This window comes from Cupressus sempervirens, chromosome 8, assembly GCF_028749045.1.
Source record: "Cupressus sempervirens isolate cs-2001-9-10 chromosome 8, ASM2874904v1, whole genome shotgun sequence".
In the NCBI taxonomy this organism is placed as follows: domain Eukaryota; kingdom Viridiplantae; phylum Streptophyta; class Pinopsida; order Cupressales; family Cupressaceae; genus Cupressus; species Cupressus sempervirens.
In genome coordinates this window covers 209,087,930-209,107,457 of record NC_143125.1, presented here as the reverse complement: position 1 = coordinate 209,107,457, position 19,528 = coordinate 209,087,930, and the positions used below count along the sequence as shown (strand labels likewise).

Below are 19,528 nucleotides of genomic sequence, written 5' to 3'. Positions count from 1 at the left end.
ACTTATCTATATAAAACCTCAGCGATCTGTACAGTGAATTGCAAAGGTGAGTCCTGATTGAATCCACTCCAAACCTGAATTGGGTTTTCGTCCAATTCCAGATAAATTTTGGGGGTTTCCATCCTCATTTTTTTTTGAATTGAAAGACACATACATTCCAGCCCTCCAAGAGAAAATAATTCAAAACCAAGCATAATCTCAATAACCTCTTATTGTTCTTGACTCGGTTTTCCTTTTGTTTGTCCCTTCATTTTTTGTTTTCTGTCTCTTTATTTTCCTCTCGTTTAATTTAGTTTGAACTTAGGGAAATAATAATAAAGTAACTTTATTAAATTTTCATGAAACTCCACATTAAAGTCACTTTATTAACTTTTTTGAGTTAATTATATCACCCGTATGATTACTTTTTAGGGATAATATAAAATAATTAAATTAATAACCTTTATGACCTTAATAAATAATTTATTTTTCCAAGGTCACATTACAAGGGGACATTACATCATACACCTCTCCAAGAGTAGGTGTGTCCCCATCCCCAGATTTCATGACCTGGAAAGCTTGAGCAATGATAGATTCTATGTATTTTCCAATGTACATCACTATTCACTATATCCTTCAGCTTTTTCCCTTGCTCTATCTCTGCCTCAGCCCATCAATTCCACTCCATAACCATAACCATGAGTTGTAGTGCCTCTTGCAACTAAATCTTTCTCTCCAAGAGAATGAAATTGGATGCATATATGGTCTCAACTTGTTTCAAGAAATCCTTCTTCACGAAGCTCCTAAGATGGCATGTGATGTGTGGTGGTTGCAGATAAACATCTGCACATCCTTTGCATTGTTGACCACTCCTGTAATCTAGTTAATCTTGCCTATGTCTTTGAGTTCATTTTTCATGGCATGCACACAACATGGAGTCCACCAAATATATTTGTAGGCTGCTTCAATAAACTTCCCTAAAACTCTACACACATGTTGCATTTGTCACTACTTGGACTACATTTTTGTTGCCCAACCTCCTCGATATCCCCCCTAAGGAGCTCAAACTAACAATAGACAACTTTGTGATGACCTGAACAATCAACTACCCTAAGAAAGTATTGGCCTTGTAAACATGTAACCGTGATTTTGATGATTGGAAGATGCCTAATGTCCATCCACCCATTCATAACTATGCTACATCCAAACTCCATAAAAGATTAATCTTGGAATAGTTCTTATCTAATATTGTTGTACTTAATTTGTGCACACCTAGTGTCACATATGATGGTCCTCCCATCACCGCCATCAATATCATGAAATGGGATGCCATTGGCAAAGAAGACCTTGCTGATGGCATCATCTATCCCATCCTTAAGTTACACATTGAACAATTAAGCTATGAAACTACTTTGCATCTTGCATTTCCCCTTGCCCTCTCATGATTTGGCTACAACACTATTAGTGGATGAAGGTCTTGACATCAATCCTTCTTTATGACACGAAGTATCAATAGAAGCATATGGTTGGCTTTGGGATTGTTGAATAACCTATACTTGCATCCTATGAGACAGATTAGTAGGCACTGCAATTGTAGTGTCTTCAAGAATATCTCAAAGCTTGTTGAACTCAACTATGTAATGGACATTTTTAGTCTTTTCCAAAAAATTGCATGGATCCACACCTTTTCCTTCTTCAAAATGTGGGGATTTGGCGGCGGAAATGAGTCCCCGAGTTTCATCAATTATAACAATATTTTCCATGATGCAGCCATTTCAGCCATGCTCTTTATTGTCCTGAAATGTAATTCCTAAGATACCCTTCCACTCATTTGTTCACCATCTTTATTTATCCATTTGTCTACAGGTGGTATCTTATGTTGGAGTGAACTCAATCTTGCACAATCTAAAAAGTTTCTACCAAAGAGGCTTAGGAACTACTTGCCCCATTGCTCACTATGCACTTGTGCATCCCATGCAGTTTGAAATCCCTTGAAAGAACTGTTGACATTTTATGCCCTATGAAAGTTTCTATTGATACTTTGGCAATCTATGGTTCTTTGTGATTGATAGGGCTAAATCTTGTTCATTCTTCTCAAACCCTAACCCCTTGGTTCTCTAGGTTAGCCTTGAGTTCTATTTTGTCATTGACTTTCTTGAAGTGGTTGTTGGGCTTTTACTTTGTAACTTGGGTCTTCTTTTCCATCAACCAATTGGAACTCATCCTTGACACTTCACCCATTGAGAGGCTCCTATATTTTTCTCCCTCTCTAAGTTTATTGCTTTATAGCATAAGTGAAATATTTTTCTATGTGCACATAGATGTTCTTTCTTGATACCGCTTCCCGCATACATGTGGGGCTATGTTTCCTTAGGTCAGTACTAGGGACCTGCAGGAGAGCACTACAAAGAAGTGTGGGCATTATTTCATCAAGGAGTCCAACGGCATAGATCAACTAGTTTTGGATCTAATACTCCTCACAAGCCAACAAAACTGACTCAGTGGGCCCAAATCAACTCAGCAAAACAGTGAGAAAACAACACTTGGCACTCATCGAAAGGTCTCATTGATCTCAAAATTACAATCGTTGTGTGCCTTCAAGACCAAAGTGGGTAGGTCTTGTTAGGACTACAGGGTTGTGGGCAAGTGACACTTGGTCATATCACTCCTTCGTAGGAGTGATTGTTAAGGCCTACTACCAATGCACATTAATGTGACAAAGATTGATCTAGACGATCAATTATTACATTTTAAAGTTTCCATATGACGGTTTTGAAGTTGTCTCCACCATTGGATCACATGCCAATTGGATTGATTGTTGGTCAACATTCAAAATTTTATTGTTTCAATGGCTAGGTAATGGTTTTTGTTTGTTTCTAAAGCAATGAATGAATTCAACGGCCATCGCTCCTAGCTACCATTTTCTTAGGATAAAAGTAGAAGAATAGTGCCATCATGAGCCATGAATGCGTTCCATACCTCTAAAGGGTCAATTGCTTGTCACCATGCCTATTCAAGGTCACACAAGCCATCTATTGTTAGAAAATTCTCTCCTTAGTTGCTGATCTTAGTTATGCCTGATCTATTAAAGAAAGTTCACAATCCTTTTAAGGGTTCTCCCCTTTTGTTTTTTTATAGATCTCTATATTTTATACCTTTGTCATTGTAACTGGGCCTCATGAAGGAATGAAGTTCAGGTAATTAACATGGCTTGATTTCTTTGTAGTGTCAGTGGTGGAATGTTGTATTTATGATCTAATGAAAGAATCTCCCAATGAAGGAGGGGTGACCATGGAATTCTTAATTGATGCAACCATTTAACTTTCCCTCTTGCCTTCAATTTCTCTTCTGCTCAAAGTTGGAAGGTGGGAAATTCGTTTTTTGCTGCATTTTTTCCTCCACTTGGTCACATTACTTGATATCTTGGACAAAGCACGGTGGTATTAGAAGTGATTGATACCTCTTCTTGGACTAAACAAAAAATAAGTGGACCTCATTGTGCTTTGATCAAAATCCGAGTAACATGCTTCTAACTTGCATTATAATGCCTTTCCTTGCACACTCCAAAGAATCTAGATGCTGAAAGAAAAAGCACACTAAGAAGCAGGCTTTTGAAATCTTAGGGTTTTATTCATTTTCATTTATGTTTGACGTTCACTTAATCTTTTTGTTGGGCTTGCTAGGTCTAGGTGAGTCTTACCAAGGAACTTGCTAGCAATGTTTCAATGGGACGTGTCTTCTCCAAAAAAACTAAATCTCCTATAGGGGAACATTTCCAAGACTTAAGAGGACTTGAGGGTAATGTTCACACACAAACCTGCCACATTCGCCAGCTCTGCCAAGGATGCCACCAGGTCTCTTGCTTTATGGCATGTCTAATTACATGTTGTAACCTTAAACTATGGAATATTTGCTTTTGTTTCATTGCGCACTTGCAAAGATGCTATATTGCAGATTTTGCCTTGAAGGTTTCTATTCACCTCAATTTGTCAATTTGCATCACATCCCTGCCCCCTGCTCTGCATCCGTCCCCTCGCCATCCCCAAAATTATGCCTGTGGCCTCCCTATCCCCAACAATTTGGCTCCATGTCCTGGCATCAGGAAATTCCATCATGACAAACAAAAAAATTTGTGAATTCTGCTGATTACTTGTAAGAGTTTTAGAACCCTGATTGGAGTCTTTTTGATGAAGTAATATTTGATTCTGGAATATAGGCTGAGAATGTAAATAATAAAAACTCCATTCAGTTATCCTTCTTTCACAGACTTCTCTGCAATTGTTCCAAGATCATTATTGGTTCTGAGTTAAAGCAATACTGATTTCTTCTTCAATTTCTGATTGTTATTCAAAGCAAAATATCAGATGTGCTACCAGGTATTGGGCTTTGAAGTTTTACTCATTCTTGTCATTTATTCCTCAGGGAATTATATGAAATTCTACCATGCAATAAGGATGTTTTATCCTGATATCAAAATTATCTCCAACTGTGATGGATCTTCTCAACAACTTGATCATCCTGCTGACATATATGATTTTCATGTACGTGCAGTTTGAGCAATTTTTCATATAAAGCTTGTTGGAGGCCATTTTTGCTTTTGTTTGGGATCATGTATAGCCTATAGGTAAGTTTTGCCTCTTATGAAACTGATCCAAGCTTAATCTTTGTTTGACAGATCTATACATCAGCAAGCAACATCTTTTCTATGACCCATAAATTTGATCATACAATGCGAACAGGACCGAAGGTATTATTGTCTTGGTTGATGATGAATATTTTCTCTGGAGTCTTATTTGATGACTGACATATATTTAGGCCTTTGTGAGTGAATATGCTGTGACCGGAAAAGATGCTGGAAAAGGTAGTTTATTGGCAGCACTTGGGGAAGCTGGCTTTCTTATTGGATTAGAAACAAACAGGTCTATATCTGTGTCCCTATTTTCTTGTCACATCAATTTTGTTGCAGTTGAAATAAAGTCTGTTATGAATGTAATTTTTTTGTTGCTTGATTTTGGCTAGTTTTTAAGTTGCTAGAGAAGGAAGAATAAAACATTAATCATGGTATTTATGTTTTCTCTTTTCTTATAGAGTTTTGACTTATTTCATCTTCGTAGAAAAATGAATCTGTCCTTCTCAATTCTCAATATGTTAATTCATGAAGCACCCTTAGGTTGAAACAAACCTAAAAATCTCATAAGAACACATGTAAACCCTACATAGTTGTGAATCATAGCATTAAGATCAAATGGAACTTTGACATCTTATAGTGATTTTTGTAGGGAAGCTATGAATGTTTTCTGACTGTTTCACTGGTTCTAGCAGTGATGTTGTGGAAATGGCAAGCTATGCACCACTGTTTGTCAACTCCAATGACCGCAGGTTTTCTTCTTAGTTATTATAGAAATTCTTTTTTTGTTTTTTTGATTATATACCTTTTCTAGTTATTTGAACTTTTGTTTGTTTCCTTTTATTTTAGTTCTCTATATTTTATTTTAATTGTATTGGAGCACAAAGTCATCTGTCATATTTTCAGTTTAACTTTTTGATGGAAGTTTTAATTTATAAAGTATGAACATGGGCACAGATGGAACCCAGATGCTATTGTATTTGACTCATGGAGGCAATATGGAACTCCGAGCTACTGGGTACAACAGTTCTTCAAGGAGTCAAGTGGTGCTACACTTCTTCCTGTTTCAATCCAAGGATTAGAAAATGCTTCATCTGAATTGGTTGCTTCTGCAATAAGGTGGAAAAGCTCAGAGAATGAAGATGAGTACATTAGAGTAAAGGTGTGGTTTTTATTAGTAGCTACAAAATATATATTATGATATAATGATATATTAGAAAGTGCGTTTATTAAATAGTTTTGCATGCTTCACTATCTATAGATATTCATCCTTTTATGCATATACTACATTAAAACAAAACAGAAATAGCCCTCATTTCTCTGACTTCACAAAGGTGAGCAATATTTATTTTGGGTTAACATTGCAAAAAAAAAGACTTATTATATGGTAGAAAATGAGGTTGGGGCAATTATACTGGCAAGAAGGAAGGAGTGAATATTTGGCAAAAAATTGACTTGTGATTTTGTTAAAAAGCCTCATGTCTTCATGGCAAGAGTACACCGAGATTTCAATTTTCAAATAGTAACACCCTACTCCTAAGAAAAAATTTAGTAGGGTTATTGAAGATGCTAACAATGCTAATCACAAAAAGGAGCAGAATATATCAGACCTCTGCCACAGCTCTAATATGCAATGCTTTTGTTTATCCCTCTATGTTCGACTCCATGTCTATTTTAACTACCATTTTCGCTTTAAGTTGCTAGACAATTATTAAGTAATAGTCGTCCCTGTATATCTTTAACAGTGAATGTTATTCTCAAATAAGGAATGCTTGATGATCCTTTCTCATATGCTTCTGTGCAATTTACTCTTTTGAATACAAAGCTATGTAATAATGTATATTTAGCTGACATGTCCTAAGTATTATAATGGAAATCCCAGGTTGAGTTTTCCTGTATATTGTAAATACTCTAGAATGGATCCATAACTCTGCTTGTCAAGCATGCCTTACCTGTTTGGTCAGTTCATTGGTGACTGGTTATAATTTTGTCATATTGAGACCAACCTTAAGTTATGATCTTCAAGGATATGCTCACATAAATGGAAGTAGTTTCTTCAAAATCTCTCTCAAGTAGTTGTCATCCATCTCTACTCCGTTAGATAATTATCACATTCTTTTTCCCTTGTTTTGTTCCCTTCCATTTTCCACACTTGAAATGAGAAAAATCTTTTATAAACATCTGCTAGTTTTTGTTTTTCCATTCTCAAAGTATAGGACCTCTGTTGAATTTGGTAACAAGGAAGAAAACACAATGGTAATTTGGAAATTAGATGCCAAACTGTATAAGGTTAGTAGTCCATCTTAGTTGTAATTCTCAATTGCTTCATCAATAATCACTGATGCTATGTATAGTTACCCTCAAGCATACAATTTCTGAAGATGCATTCAAGGAAGAGTTAAATATATTTCAGAATCTCCTAGCATTAGTCACTAAAACATAAGAGTGTCTCCTATATAATTTTTTCAAATTTTGTTATCTTGTTTAAGCTCATGTTGGGGAATCTAAAAGCTGTGCAATATTAATGGTTTCACATGCCTGATCTTATGGAGCTATGTTGTAGGCTGTAAATTTTGAAAGCAGTGAGCTGACGCTTGCCATCTCAATAACTGGTTTACTTTCTGGTAATATCAATTTTTCCGATTCAAAAATGGCCATTCTAACATCTACCCATGTGATGGATGAAAATTCATTTGACCAACCAAAAAAGGTAAGGTTGAAGATTTCTCATATCCAAATCATAGTTTCCATTTGTGAGTGAACATTTTAAAGTAGTGGCATAATTTTGGTAAAATAACTTTTTTTTTCTAAGCAACTTGCATGTGGGAGATGATGCAGGTTGCCCCTAAAGCAGTCACACTGATAAATGCTGGAACTGATACAAGCATTCATGTGCCTTCACAATCTGTTATTAAACTTGATGTGCCAATTAATTATGCTCTGCATTCAGCAATATGAAACAATTTTCACATTTTTGCTTCTTCATAATTGGTTGCAGATAGCAACAAATTTATCCAGGCTTATGTTCAGGTTTCCATGATGTGTTCCCGCTGCAGTAGTTAAAATGACTTGGCAGCGCCTAAAATTGCTGTCATATAATTAAGAAATAATTCAGCACAAGACTTAGTAAGTGAAAGGAACTGCTTTAATTTTGAAATGCTAACTCTTATTTGGGATGACAATCTGTAGCTTTTAAAATCAGGATAACAGGAAGATTTCATAATGGTTAGCTAAATCAGTGAAAGTATTGACTGTGAATGGTTTCTGACATAAACTAAAATATTCGTGTTAGTTATGGTCCGCATATATATATATATATATATATATATATATATATATATATATATATATATATATATATATATATATATATATATATATATATATATATATATATATATATATATATATGTTATGGGTAATAGGCCGAAGCCATGATTAATCATTATTATTTATTCTGATTAATTATTATTATTTACTAACCTTGAGTAAACTCGAACCCAAGACCTCCAAGATATGAGGCTCACAATTTATTGTTGTGTTGTAGGCTCTTGCCTAAACAACATTTTTATATTAAATAAGGAATTGTTGCAGTATTTTTTTCACAACTCAAAAAGACATTAAACAACTAATCTCATCTAGAATAGTATATTAGTCGACTATTGATTTAATAGACTAAAAATAATATAATGGACAAATGTTGTCAACTCTTAACATATATTTGAATAAGGTGTAGTTTTTAAATTGTTTTTAAGTGTAAGAAGCCCTGCTGGCTTTTTGATCTGATAATGCTAATTGATGAAGATATTTTGCTTGGGTTTTGAAATTGTTTTGCAGTTTTTTGTGTTTTGATAAAATTTTCTTTTTTGTTTTGTTTTTGACAATAAATGAAATGAACAACGTAATGCAAAGTTTTGAATTCCATTTGCAACAGTGCCTTCAACAAATTTACATATTGATGTATACTAACACACTCTAACAGTGCAATTATCTAAATGCAAATACTCAACTATGAAATTCTGTGAACCTGGAAATAGAATGTGCAACCAAATAACCTTCGGTATGAACAAAAGTTGTAACAGAACTATACTAGGAATAAACGCTGGCTGTCACAGTTGGTAATGATATATTCACTAGTTTAGATAATCAATTGCAGCCACTAAGAAACCAATCTTAGGCTTCTACTGCAAAACATGGGTAGGAAACAATAAAGTCGTTCCTCAGGGACAACCTCTATATTGAATTGCAACTCCATAATCATGCATTTGGCAATTACTAAATAACCTCCACTCTTGTAAATTATATCTGATATGAGATGCTAAGCGTTCTTCTCAATTTGATCGCCAAATTAAGTACAATCATAGTCTTTGAATGAGATTATTGCCGACACAATCCACTAGCAGAAAACAACCAATTCAAAGTGCAAAGTATTTAGAGGAATTCCTAGTTCTTGCATCTTTTAAATTACTCAAACCCTAAGCACGAACTATTCAACAAATTCACCATTCAATGTACAATAGAATGGTTTTATGATTTGAATGCATTTATAATTATCAAATGCAAAGTGAACTTAATCTTCAAGCACACACCTCACATAAGTTACATATGTGCCTCTATGGTTGTAAGGTTTGAAATATGATATATTATTATATTTCCCTCCAAGAAGAACTTCAAGTTATAATTTAAAGTTGACATATAATATAGCCACTTTATTAATTAAAATTCCCCCATTGCTCAAAAAATGACCATTTTATTAATATATTAATATTACGACACACAAGGTCCTTGTCTCATGCGCCTATGAAACTTCCCCTCTTGGTTTCAATGAGCTATAACACTAAGGTGCATGCATTAAACAATTTCAATAGAAATAGAAATCTTAGTTCGCATAATTAAATTATAACCGATAATGCACTCGACTTTGTGAAAATGGGCCAATCACAATGGAAGTGACTTTATAAAAATAGACACCCCCTCGAGAATCACATAGCCCATTTCAGAAGTTAGAAATAACATCTAAAAGCATCATGTAACTCCTCTAAATCATTTGAGCTTATTGGAATCATTCATTGACTTACTATAAATATCAAGTCTTTCAAAATAGAGCCAAAACTCAATGAACATCTTACCTTCAAAATATATGAAAGGTTTGGAGAGATACAATCATCCTCAACTGAGTTGAAAGGGGGACGTTATAGTTTGCTTTGCCTGAAATTGTTTATTCCCAAGCAATCTCTTATCCAATTGCTCACCACTCCAATCTCAAAGTAAATCTGACCCTCGTCGGGATCCCATGGAAAAATGCATATAATGTCCTTGTCATCACCAAGTAGTCCTTGCAAAAACACCACCATTTGTGTGATCAACATGGTCTTCAAAATGAAACTTAGTGTCAGTATTGGTGTTGCAGAAGCAAGAACATTACATGGAAGCAACTTAATAGAGATTTGGATTTTCCACTCTTCAAAACTAAACTTAGTGTTAGTACTGGTGTTGCAGAAGCAAGAACATTACATGGAAGCAACTTAATAGAGATCTGGATTTTCCACCTTTTTATGTGTCAAGTAAGCTATTATGCCAAACATCAAACTCAGGCACAAACAAACTTTGCATTTGGTAAATATCATCTACATGAGGATCAAATGTGACGTTGTATGCACTTCTCACTATATACACCTCTATGAACTCCTTAGTTGGACATGATTAAAAACCTAAAAGAATTGACTGAGGCTCTGGTGTAGTGGTGGAATCTCAAACATCATCTTCACACGTCACCTAAGGGAGACCAACACCAACCTCAAATAGTGTAATATCATATGATAGGGTAATGTTGATATCAAACAAGGGATTGTTTACCAAGTGAACTACACCCATATGTTGATATGAACTAGGTAATTGTGAACTATCAGAGATATAATGTGTAACCCACTCTACCTAAATTGTACCATGCATGTATAAATCCTCACTATCTGCTGCACAAAGAGGCATAGTATGTAATCTCCCTTAAGGACTACCCTACAACACATACTTCCTACCTTGGTACTCAAACTTCATCTCCATTGTTCACAGACTAAGGAAAAACTCCTTAATATCTTGTATCCATTGCATCCTTAACACAACATCCATCCCTCCCAAGTTGATCACATAAAATATGAGTGTGTCTCTTAATCACTAAGGAATAAAACAAGATATTGCATGTGCTTGGTACAGGTAAGGTTGTAGCCATCTACCACCCTAATTCAAAACCCAACAAACTACTCTTCTTGAAGATCACATCGACTAATAAATCCCTCATGTATGAAATTATGTGTGGCCTTAATGTCTAACATGGAAATGCAATTATGTCAATCTATTAATCCTCACATTCTGAAAGTAGAGGGAAGTAACTATAGGTGAAAACATGTCATCAAGACCAAACACGGCAGGGATTCTCTATGCACAATCATTATTTGAACCAACTGGTTTTTGTGAAGATTCAACCTTAATCTCATCACGATACACCCGTGTATAATGTTTGTGCTTCCCTTAGGCTTCAAAGGACATGAGTGTTCTCTATCATAAGGTTATCTGCACCAATAGAAAAGTTGTCTCCTCAAATCTTCAGGAGTTGCATCATCGTGTTTCCCAACTGATTTTCTTTTTTTATTAGTAATTTGTGGGTGTGCCTTATGTATAGGTGAAGTGGTAGGTTTAGGTTGTTATTGTCTCTTAGGAGCTAAAAGCTCCATATTCTTGGCCTTCTTGATGCCTCTACAAGAAATGTAGATTAAATGCCTTAAGCCACCCTCTAAATGACTTATGTAACCCCTCTATAAATAGCATAAGTAATCTCTTCTCTATCACATTAGGACCCATGACGCATAGTCTCAAAAACTCGCTAATGAAAGACTCTAGGTTGCCTATTTGCTTGGGCTAAGTTCCTGGAAATAAGTTTCTTGATCCTTATGACCAAGTCTCTCTATTAGTCTACCCATAAACTCCTAGTAGGATGTAATTTGGTCATGATGTGAAGTGATTAACCCATGGTATTGCCAGCCATAGGCTATACCATCCAAGTGCAACACAATAAATTGGATAACATCCTCCTCAGACATTGGATGCAATGAGAGATATGTATCAACCTTGTGAACCCAAGTTCTATTGGTTACCTTAACACTCCCATCAAAATGAGTCAAATTCAACTTGTTGGTGGCTTGCTTCAAATCTTTGTGTCTAGGCCTCTATCTCTTATTGGGTCTACCTCTGGAATGCTCTCTCTTCTAGGTCATAAACCTATTATAGTTCAAGTTTTTTTTCACCCCATATGGTAAAACATACCACTCTACATATATATAGCCACCACATCATCAAAAATGAGTGTTGCCTCTATGCAAAGGCCTCTTATGTGTACCTATGGAATCAACTCAATATTCAACTCTAAAACTGTATGCACTCATTGAAAAAATTTTGCTACTCTTGTCTTCGCTACAACCCTTGAGTAAGGTAATACACTAAATGGTGTCATAAACTTGTTGCAGTAAATTAGCTACTTGGTATTAACGAACTACAAGGTTCTTGAATAGTTCCCTAGCCTCTATCATCATTAGCATGCATTTCTATCACCCGTATTGCCAATCTGAATTCCATATTTGCCTTCACTTGATGGTGAGGCTCTACCTTTGTGAGTATAATGAATCCTTAGAATAAATCTTTGTGGCTAAATGATTGAACCTAGTTCCCTGAAGGCCAATAAGAAATTGTTGTAATACCACTATAAGAAGCCCTACTAGCTCTTTGATCTGATAATGCTAACTAGTGAAGATATTTTGCTTGGATTATGAAATTGGTTGGGGATTTTTTGTGTTTTGATTAAAAAATTACAAAAGTAAATGAAATGAACAACAAAATGCAAAAATTTTGAATTCTAATTGCAACGATTCCTTCAATAAATTATTTAAATATTTAGAACTATAATGATGTAATTATCTAAATGCAAATATTCAACTATAAAATTATGTGATCCTAGAGATTGAATGTGTATCCAAACAACCTTCAGTGTGAGCCATAGTTGTATCACAACTATACTAGAACTAAACTTTGTCTTCCAAAGATGATATCGCAGTTACTAATGATATGTTTACTGCCTTAGATAATCAATTGCAGTCACTAAGGAACAAATATTAGGCTTCATAGACAAAACACAAGAAGAAAACAATAAAGCCATCTCTCAAACTATGGTAGCAACAACCTCTATATTCAATCACAACTCCAAATCATGCATTCAACTATTCACAAACAACCTCCAATCTTGTAAGTTATATTTGATACGAGATGTTGATTCTTCTCCACAATTTTGTCACCACATTAAGTACAACCATAATATTTGAATGAGATTATCAATGATACAATTCACTAGTAGAGAACAACCAATTCAAAGCACAAAACACTTAGAAGAATTCCCAATTCTTTCATCTTTCAATTACTTAAACCCTAGGCACAAAATCTTCAACAAATTCATCACATCAAGTGCATAATAGAATGGTTCATTTTTTGCATTGAATGCATTTATAATTCTTAAATGCAAATTGAGCTTGAATGTACCAATAGACACATCAAATAATTTACATGTGTGCCTCTTTGGTTCCAAATTTTGAAAAATAATATTCCATTATATTCCCCTACAATAGAAACTTTAAGTTATATTTAAAGTTGGCATATTATAGTCACTTCATTAATTGAACTCTCCCATTACTCCAAAAATTACTTGTTCATTAATATAGTGATATTTTGTCACACAAGGTCCTTGTTTCATGTGCCCATAGTTTAAAACTTCTCATCTTGCTTCCAAAGAGTTATAACACTAAGGTGTACATTAAACAATTTTAGTAGATACAACAACCTCACTACACATAACTAAGTTATAACCAAAAATGAATTTGACTTTTCAAAAATGGCTCAATCACATTGGAAGTGAATTCTAACTACATGAGTGATCATGATGATGGAAAATGATGAATAATCCTAATTGAGTAACTTTCTATAAATAGACAATCCTTCCAAGAATCTTGGAGCCCAATTCTAAAGACATAAATAAAATATGAATACATCATATAACTCCTCTATAATATTTGAGCTCACAAGAATCATTCATTGACTTACTATAAATAGTAAGTCCTCAAAATGAAGTTAAAACCTACTTAACAAACTTGCTTCAAAATATATATAGGGGTTGTAGAGGACACACTCACAATCGTCCTCAAGTGAGGCTAAGTGATAAGCTCAACTCAATTGCAATCAAAGAATAAGCTAAATGGGGACATTACATTAATATACGTGGTAAGTTTGTATGCGTGTTCTAAAATCTACACATACATGTTAAGAGGTGAAGTCATTGATGTGCCTAGTTAATGTTTTTTGTTAGTTGTGAGTATTTAATCTCACACTAACCTCCTTGAAATGGATTAAGCATTGAGACAAAATCCTTACTGGTAGATCTCATTTAGTAGATAAAAGAATATGCCATGTAATTGATATGTAGACTCTGATGTTTAGATGATTAGTTATAATTGTAGCATCTAGTGTAAAAAATATGTATGTTTAGTTTGATATTCCTTTGTTGCGAAGTTAAACAAGTAAAGAAATTTTAGGACCTTTCCTACAATTTAAAGCAAAGAGGTATTTTAGAACTTAAAACCAAAGAGGGTATGACATCGCCAATTGCTAACTATGATGTAATATACAAAATCAATTGGGGCGATGGCGTCCCCTTGGGCTTTTTGACATAGATTGGAATATAATAATAATTTGAGTATTAAAATCAAGGTGTTTTTAATACAAAAAATATTCTTCTAGAGTTTCTCAGCTTTATTAGGATACATATAATACCACTTTTTGAAGTGGGTGTCTTCATCATTGTTTTGCGTATATTCCAGAACTCTTCAAGTGGCTATGTTTCTCAGTGTTTATTGCTTCTAAATACTTTCTTTGTTCATTATATCTTCACAATCTTTGTTGAAATTAAAGGTTTAGTGACAATAATGACATCTTACTTTAGAAATTTGAAAATTTTGTTCCCAAGGTGTTTCATGAGGTCCTTGAATCACTCTCAAAAATTGTTCTTTTGATTTCTAGGTTTAATAATGCATGTTCATGGTTAGGAAAATTTACCTTGAAAGTGCATTTTGTGGGAATGGTCCCACTTCAAAGCACATAGTTTCACATTCAATTCACCTTGAAACTGTGCAAAACCTTACTAAAGGCCATTTATTTGATTTTGTTAAAGCCAACCATGCCAATCCCATTCTTGTTGGAAAATTATTGCCATTGATCTGAAAGGTCAAACCAAGGTGATTGTATGAGAGAATTGATAGAGCTTAGAGCCAAATTTATGATGACTTTTTAGGTGAATTTTTTTGCAAGAATTAGATCAGATTTTATGCTCAAACTGAAAGTATTTATTCATCACTCTTCGAATTGATATTTTCTATGATATTCACCCCATTCTGAGATTTAAATGAAGTTAGGATCATTGTTTATAGAACATAAAAATTTAAATCATGAAAATGACAAGATTTAGAACATATAATTAGCAACAAACTAGCAAGACAACAACTAACTTCACACCGCACTTGTTTCATGGGGAGGAGATTGAGGGATTTTTGGGTGACTTTTTCTTTGTTGACACACAGTTGTCCAAATGATACTTTTAGTAGGGTCCCCACCATGTAGGGGGAGATGGTGGAACCCCCTTCTCAAGATAGTCAACACCTAGAACAAAGTGTTGGAAATGATGTGCCTTCACAACAAAGGTTTGAGAAGATCAAGAGAAACTATGGAGGAGGGTCTATGTGGAAAGTGGGGTCTAGACTAGTAACAAGAGGTAGAATTGGATCCACTTGGTATGTCAAAATAGTGTGAATATTACCCTGGGGGCTCATCATCAACCAATGAAGAATGATTGTTGTGAATCATTTCTATTGGCGTCAACCCCTTTTGTTTCAGCTGCCCAAATTGGAAGTTAGATCAATTTTCAGGCCAACCTCATCTTTGTGCCATACTTTGTGATAAAAATGATTTTAAAATAAATAAATAAATAGAAAGGAGATCAATTTGGTTAAGTCATCACCTCCCTTGGGTGAAGAGATGCATGTGTAGGCTACAAAGACAATTTTGATGTGTAAAAAATAAGAACGATTGAATATTGTTCCTATTTTAGAGAAACTCTAAGATAAATTTTTTAGTAGAGATCAAGGAAAATTATTGTAGATCTATGAGTACAAAGTGTTGAAGGTTACAAGAAGATTTAAAGAAGCACTTTAAGCATATATTAGTCGAGGAAATCAAAACGACCCTTGATGGTTCGTAGTTTAATCACATCCTTTCTCTCAAGGATGTTTTATCTTGTTAGGTTGGTTCTCAGTTGTGGAGAATGGTGACTCTAGTGGGTTGATTCCTATAATCATCAAGAAGGGATTGGTGTCTCTTATGGAATGGGTCCTACGAAAATTGTAAGGGAGTTTTGTACAAGCAATATTTTGTTGTGGTTTTCTATTGTAAGAGTTTCCACAAATCTTATCTCTCTTTTGTTTGTAGACTTTTATGCTTGCTTCATTGTGATTATTAAAGTTAAAAAGTTAAAGATTGACTTGTTAGAATTCACTCCCATCTCAAAAAAAGTGTTTTCCATCCATTGGTATTAGACCAAGTTCCTTATGCAATAGTCAAATTGCTTGAAGGAAGTTTTCAATAATAAATAGGGCACACCAAGAAGTTTTCTCTTAACATTAAGCTCCATTGTTCGTAGAACCAAGTATTCCTTATGTAACATAAGATTGTGTTCCCACTTAATTTCTCTTGGATCTAAAAATATGTCAACTAGTTGCAAATGGTTATGTGACACCATCTCCTCTATCAATATATCAAGTTAGAAAAAGGGTAAGTGAAAATAATGTTAAAGCAATAAATGCAATTCTATGTGGTCCATTAGAATCAAAATTTGTGATTTATTCAATGGACATTGATGAAAGAGATGTCAGACAAGCTTCTAAAGACTTATGAAGCTGATGATTAGGTGAATGCAACTAATCTCCAAATGCACATGAGGTATCGTGAGAGTTTGAAGATGAAGGTTGAAGAAAACATCACATAATATTTGGTTTGCATGGATGAAATTATCAAGACTATTTCTGGGTTTTGAGAGAAGTTTGAGGGTATGTAATGACTTGTACCAATGCTGTAACAAATCTAACGAGCATCGTACTGTCCTGAGCCTAATTTTTCTATTTCCCCTTTAAATGTAAATCTTAGAGTACGAACTCACTTAACAAATAACCAGCACTATGAATAATAGATGATATTCTAGATAGATATTTGCTCAAACTCATTCTCAAATAACACATTTAAAAATACATCCCCATGTAGATGAAAATATGAACAACAAGTAAAACCCAACCTCTCCAATGAATCTGTCTTTTCAAAATGACATTAAAGACACAAGCATATGAACAATATAGTACAAATAAAAAACACTAAACCAACATCCTTTCCACAATCCACAAGCGTGTTGTTGTCTTATACATCAGCAAGTATGATAACCAACAAATTTTGACTAACTTCTAAAATATTATTGTACTATACAACAACAATACAATAACCATCCAACTACAAATCCAATCTTATTCATAGATTTTATAGTTAGATTGGAAAACAAGAGAAGAACCTGTAAGCTCAATGAGACAACTGTGATGATATCTCCACGGACAATGGGTTTGCGTCCACTGCCTGCTTGTACGAGGGGCTACGTCCTTACATGGGCTGAAAGCTGAAGCTTTCTGAATGACTCTCACAAGAGAGAAGTGAAAATCAGAATAATAAGTCAAGCATGCCAAAAGAATGAGTCTCATATCCTTATATCTTCACAATGGTGACTCTTCAACTTCTCTCTAGCAAATCATCTTATTCCTCCTTGTCCTCTTGTGACCACATGAGATATTAATTTGACCTTTAATAATAAATCTCCAGGTAACATAGTCAAATTTAATATTGAAAATTCATTGCTTAATAATTCTAATGTCCCCAAAGAAGGGACATTACAAATCTCCCCTCCTAGAGATTGCTTGCCCTCAAGCAATATGTACCAGGATCCCATATAAATCAATAGTTAATCTAGTAGCCCAAACTGTCGACAAACCTAGTCAAATTGTGAAGCACGGTACCACTCTACAAAATACCTATCAACCAAATTTATGGATCCCATATTAATCTTCGAAGAAATGTTGCGCCTGTAAACTGATCAACACTGATTATCACCATAATCAGCCTCAAACTAAATAGGACCACAATGAAATCCTCATCCAACCAAAGATACAATTTGCCAACACCTGGATCCCAAACTCGGTTACGCTACCCCGCTGCTATGATGAGATAGAAATATATCCAGGGTCCAAGTATAATCCAGTAGAATGAGAAAACCTGACCTAAGTGGATGATGTAAGAAATGAACTGCTCACAAGCTGAAAGTAGCACTCTGGGTGCATCAAATACCATACTGTCATCATCAATCTGGATAACCTCTGGATACATAGGTACTATGAATAAGAATGAAGCTGAAAGAGCATTACCTATGACCAACACATAACTCTCCTCAAAATTATACCAAAATCTATCCAAAGGTTGATGTACATGATCCAACCAACTTCGGTATGGTGTGAAAATAGGATCCCAATGTGGATTGGTTTTGCGATGCATAACCGTAGTCAATTCGTCACTTCCATCCGGTGATCCATATTCATTGCTAGGAATCGTACCAGGATTCCATATTTTGAAATCAGAATCATCTTCATCATGATAACCAAAAAGAGAGTCTTTGTTTATTTCAAAAAGAGGATTGTTGGAAATCCAATCAGCATCAACTTCAAACATGGGGTTATCGATAAGCTAAAAGTGATCTGAAACTTGGGTACTTGATCGCTTGGGACAATTATCCAAGGTATACGTTTGCTTAATGCTATCAAGTTCATCAATCACTTCTAGAAAAAATTCATGTCTCTCTTTATCCTCCTGCTCTTGAGAGTGATTCATGGTCCTAATCTGATTTTTTGCTTCCTAAAGAGAAAATCGAGCCTCGTCTAGTGCCTCATGAGTATCCTTAAGCTCCCTTTTAAGCTCCATAATCTCATTCCTTTCTTTATCCAGCTAATCAATATGAATTTCTGCAACCTTAAGAATGTTATCCCTATCAGAAAGCAAGTACAAATATTCTGATTTCATGTATTCAAGTGTTGTTTTGACCACCTGCAGATCAGCAACAAGCCAATCTTCTTTCTCTTCCCTTTGTGCCTTCTTGTTGATATCCTCAACCAACTTGTGAGTGCCATCATACTGTACCAGAGAAGTCATAATTCTATCTTCATTAACCTTCAATTGACTCCTTAAGGTGTGCATTCTATGATTGTCATTTTGTAGTTGTTCATTGTTTGGTAGGATCATCTCGATATGTTCTTCTAATTTCATGTCCTGAGTATCATGAATATAGGGTTCATGATGCCAAGGTTCCAAATTGCTATTACCTTGAGTGCAATCTGCTTCATTATTCAACTTGACAAGGCTTACCTCCAAGTCGCCAATGAAGAAACCTGTACCTTGTGTAACATCTTCTATGTGATCACGAGAAGGCTGGTCATTTCTGGTAGTTGTCAGCTCTTCTATTTCAAGATGATCTTGGCATAGTGGAACTTCTTCATACACCCCTGAGTGTTGTTCGTTTGCAAAGAGATCTTGGGCCAACTCTAGATACTTTCGTTTTGCCATATCAATCATATTTAGTTGCTCAAGATAAAAATTCATATAATCATTCAATGATAGATCATTCTAAATTCAGGTAGGGAGTCTTTGATAATCCTTGTAGATGTTGAGAATTTCAATTTTTACAATGGAATCTGAATT

The 19,528-nt window shown here is 34.8% G+C and overlaps 1 protein-coding gene across 1 annotated transcript in view; it reads left to right on the top strand.

The window, feature by feature from the left end:
* LOC149542245 (alpha-L-arabinofuranosidase 1-like) overlaps positions 1-7,864 on the top strand; it is a 146,758-nt gene extending 138,894 nt beyond the window's left edge. Inside the window, exons 11-17 of the mRNA XM_089797247.1 lie at positions 4,402-4,520; positions 4,655-4,726; positions 4,795-4,898; positions 5,302-5,358; positions 5,564-5,768; positions 7,170-7,316; positions 7,445-7,864. Of these exons, the coding sequence (XP_089653373.1) occupies positions 4,402-4,520; positions 4,655-4,726; positions 4,795-4,898; positions 5,302-5,358; positions 5,564-5,768; positions 7,170-7,316; positions 7,445-7,564 (824 nt within the window). The 3' untranslated portion in view covers positions 7,565-7,864. The remainder of the gene's footprint in view (positions 1-4,401; positions 4,521-4,654; positions 4,727-4,794; positions 4,899-5,301; positions 5,359-5,563; positions 5,769-7,169; positions 7,317-7,444) is intronic.
* Positions 7,865-19,528: the final 11,664 nt, after the last annotated feature.